The following is a 3,748-nucleotide window of genomic DNA, read 5'->3' on the forward strand; positions in this document are numbered from 1 at the left end:
CCGTGCATGTGGCTCCTGTATATACTTCCACAAGTGTATCATTCCATTTGCTCTCCTTAGCGCAGTTGCCCAGATGCTCCTTTTTCGTCTCGTGGTTGGGGTGAAGAGCCACCCATCGGAGAAGCATCCATTTTAGAGGTTACCTCCTAGCGGTGTGTAGCTTTTTCCCCACCGCTTCTCACCCACATCATGCGCAGCATCTTGCCCCTTACGTTGTTCTGTGTCCTCCTGAGTAAAATACCCAAAGCACACACCAAAGTCTGCGTGCCTGTTCCCTCCTACATTACACACAAGAGCAACAACGCCAAGTATGCCGTACCCAGGAGGAAAAAAAGAATTCGGGCCAGGAAGAAAAGCATAGTTTTTGAAGATGGTAAATCATATTTATGCGCGAACGGGGGAAAAAAAAAAGGAGAAAAAAATGGCGCGACAATGCAGACGGGACGTCACGGTTTATTATTATTATTGTTGTTGTTGTCGTCATTGCGATCATTTTTTGTTTTTTTTTTTTTTCTTCTACTTAATTGTATCTTTCTCTACCCTTCCCCCCCCCCCCCCCCATAGTCGTCACGCAGAAAGACATTTCCACGATTAACTTGATCGTGTTAGCTCTGATGGAGTTTCAGGTAAATGAGGCAACCCTCTCTTTCAATGAACGAATATGTGTTGCTCGTGTGGACGGGGCGTCCTCCAAAACGTAGCTGCATCGGTCACAAGTTCCCACTCCCCCCTTTTTTTTTTTTTTTTTTATCTTCAAAGAAAGAACATAACAGCATGGTCGTCCCGGAGAATTACGTCTTGAAATCGCAGGACAATGAAGGTGAGTTGGTATAGTAAATCGGATAGTCTTACATGCGTACATTTGTATGCACACACCTCTTTGTGCACGTCCTGCCTGTCCTCCTCCCCCCCCCCCCCCCCCCCCCCCAACGGTAGACTTAAAACATTTTAAACTTTGGAAGAAGCTCCAGGACATAAAAAAGGAGAAGAGCGAAAAGAAGAAGAAGTACATTTACTTTGTTCTTAAAAAGATGAACTTCCCTCTGGAGACCATATTTAGTGAGCAGCGGTGACGTGATGACGTGATGACGTGATGACGTTGTCGCGTGGATGCGGCACGGTGTGTGGACCCACTTATTTATTACCACACCTGATGCACCTCTTGCGTCCCTTCCGCAGGCCCAGCCGAAATGCAGGACTTCGAAAAGGACGACGCAGAAATAACAACAATGTCAAATTTGTCCAGTAAGTTTTACACACACACAAAAAAAAAAGTCCCCCCTCTATTGAGGAAAAAAACAACCCCCACTCTGCAAGGAAGTATAAATCGTTAGCACAAGTGGAGGCTTCGTCAAATTATACTCCTCTCTTTAAGAGAAGTTGCCTGCCTATATATTATGTCCTCCTTTATCTTTCCATCCCTGTCCTTTTTTTTTTTTTTTTTTTTTTTAATCACCCGTGCAGCGGAGGAAAACGTCCATTACGACTTTGATGAGCGGCAGGAGGTCAGGAAGGAACTGTTCTCTCTTTACGTTAGAAAGTCGAAGGGTATGCCCGCGGACACGCGACGTGTCGTTGTCACTTCTTCACATCACCGCGTCACCACTCGACCGCTTCTTCACATCACCGCTTCTTCACATCGCCGCTTCTTCACATCACCGCTTCGTCACATCACCACTCCAGACAAGGGGGGCGAAGACGTGAAGGACTTTCTCGCGTCGTACAAGTTCATTCCAAAAATAGCTGAACAGGTCAGCAGAAAAAAAAAAAAAAAAAAAAAAAAAAAAAAAAAAAAGGAAAAAAAAAAAAAAAAAAAAAAAAAAAAGGACAAAAATGGGACAAAAGGAAGCCACCTGGACCGTCCAATGCGCATTAACAAAAGTACATGTATGAAAGTCGACAGGCCTTTCACCACCACGATCTCTCCGTGCAACAATATCGCTGAACCATGTTCCCCCACTTGGCACAATTTTGCTCCTTCAACAGAACGTCCTCCCCACCTATTCAAACAAAGCCACAAGGAAAAAGGGAATAGTGAAAGAGGTGTTGGAAAAGCTAAAACAGGACGAGACATTCAAATCCAATTATAATTTCTACTATGAACATATATATAACAACCATAATGATAAGGACGTGGATGATTACATTTCATTTGTGCTGAAGTATAAGAGGACTCACGGGGCTGAGTATGATTTCTTTGTCAACGGCAGACCTTCCCTTTCGAACGGTACACCTTGCATTCGGTCATCCATTCGAGCGATCGGTTGGCGATCTGCCGCAATTGACTAACGCACTGTGTACCCTTTTTTTTTTTTTTTCAGAGCTGAACCCGAAAGAAAAAAAATTCTTGCTGTACACGCGGAAGGAGACGGAAGGAGCCCACGCGTATGACTTCGACAAATGGTCCGTGTCCCCCTGCCTTTTTGCGAACCCTACCAATGTAGCCATTTCGGCGGGGCTTCATTTATTCTTCATTTTTTCCTTCGTTCACGCCATGTGCCGCCCCGTCGCAGGTCCTTTGGTGACTTCGTAGAAGCCCTTGTCTATTTCAACGTAAGGAATTTCACAAGAGCGTCCTGTGTGTACATACACTAGTTGGTCCAATGGACGTGTGATCTCCTCTCAAGCATATAAAATGGGTTCCCACTGAACTTTTCCTTCCACGTCTTCGCCAGGACTTGTACTACGACTTGAACAGAGAGAGGTACGAGAGGTTCAAGACGGACCAAGGACAGAACAAGTTGGACCTCGTCGATTTTAACCTTGTGGATCCGTCGTTCGTCGTTCCGAGTGAGTGCCTCCGCCGCGCGTTACACACATTTCACGCTACATGTTGTCCGCCGCACATATGCCGCTACGCGTTACACAGGTGAAGACACGTGGCCCAGCGAGTGGCACGGAATGCCTTTGGGTAAGTCCGAGTTTCGAAGCGCAGATCGGCTAGTACAGTTGACAAAAAAAAAAAAAAAAAAAAAAAAAAAAAAAAAAAAAAAAAAAAAAAAAAAAAAAAAAGACGAAATGAAGATCATCCCTGAAGAGAGGACGAGTCAACACCAATCACAGCCACACACAAACCACTGACTCTACGCGCGCGTCGTGCCCTCCCCCCCTTAGGGATGTATATCAACCAAATGAGGATGGGCGACATCGATGGAAAGTTTCATTTCATTAGAAGAAAAATTTTGGAATATCTCCTGTTTGATTTTAAGTCAGAAGAATTTGAACAAAAGTATATTCATTTCACGTGGAGGAAGTTGTACCTTGGCTTGGCTTGGTAAGAGACTTACCACACCTTGGAGGGGAAGTTTTCAACAGCGATGCTTCTTCTACGTGTTTACTCCATACCCATGTGTGTGGTGATTTGGTCGGCCCATCTGTTCCCCTCCCCCCACCTTGCTGCCTTCACTCTCCCTTTCACAGGTTCATCCACACGAGGGGACACCCCATAGTTGTCACCCCCAACGATAGGATACAGTTCGATACGTTTTCCATGGACTTTTGCAAGCCGGAGGAGATTCAAGTGAGATGCGTGTGACATTCATGTGACATTTATTCGACATTCATGTGACATTCATTCGACATTCATGTGAAATGCGTGTGACAGCAGAGGAGTGTCTCACCACGCAGTGTAGAATCGGAGAGGGAGAATTCCTTCACACAATGTGAACTTCTTTCCAACCCCCCCTCTCCCTATTTTACTTCACATGTGTGTGTAAAAAAAAAAAAAAAAAAAAAGAAAAAAAATGGG

At 45.0% G+C, this 3,748-nt stretch overlaps 1 protein-coding gene across 1 annotated transcript; it reads left to right on the forward strand.

Annotated features, from left to right (window-relative positions):
• Positions 1–189: 189 nt before the first annotated feature.
• Positions 190–3,535, forward strand: AK88_00619 (uncharacterized protein; the record flags this gene model as incomplete). The annotated part of the gene is made up of 14 exons (XM_012478267.1): positions 190–373; positions 565–626; positions 760–820; positions 937–1,059; positions 1,180–1,245; positions 1,465–1,548; positions 1,684–1,751; positions 1,987–2,227; positions 2,322–2,409; positions 2,514–2,553; positions 2,676–2,790; positions 2,870–2,911; positions 3,115–3,274; positions 3,421–3,535. 14 exons carry the CDS (start codon positions 190–192, stop codon positions 3,533–3,535), a joined length of 1,449 nt encoding a protein of 482 aa, XP_012333690.1.
• Positions 3,536–3,748: the final 213 nt, after the last annotated feature.

Source organism: Plasmodium fragile, assembly GCF_000956335.1.
Source record: "Plasmodium fragile strain nilgiri unplaced genomic scaffold supercont1.5, whole genome shotgun sequence".
Taxonomy (NCBI): Eukaryota; Apicomplexa; class Aconoidasida; order Haemosporida; family Plasmodiidae; genus Plasmodium; species Plasmodium fragile.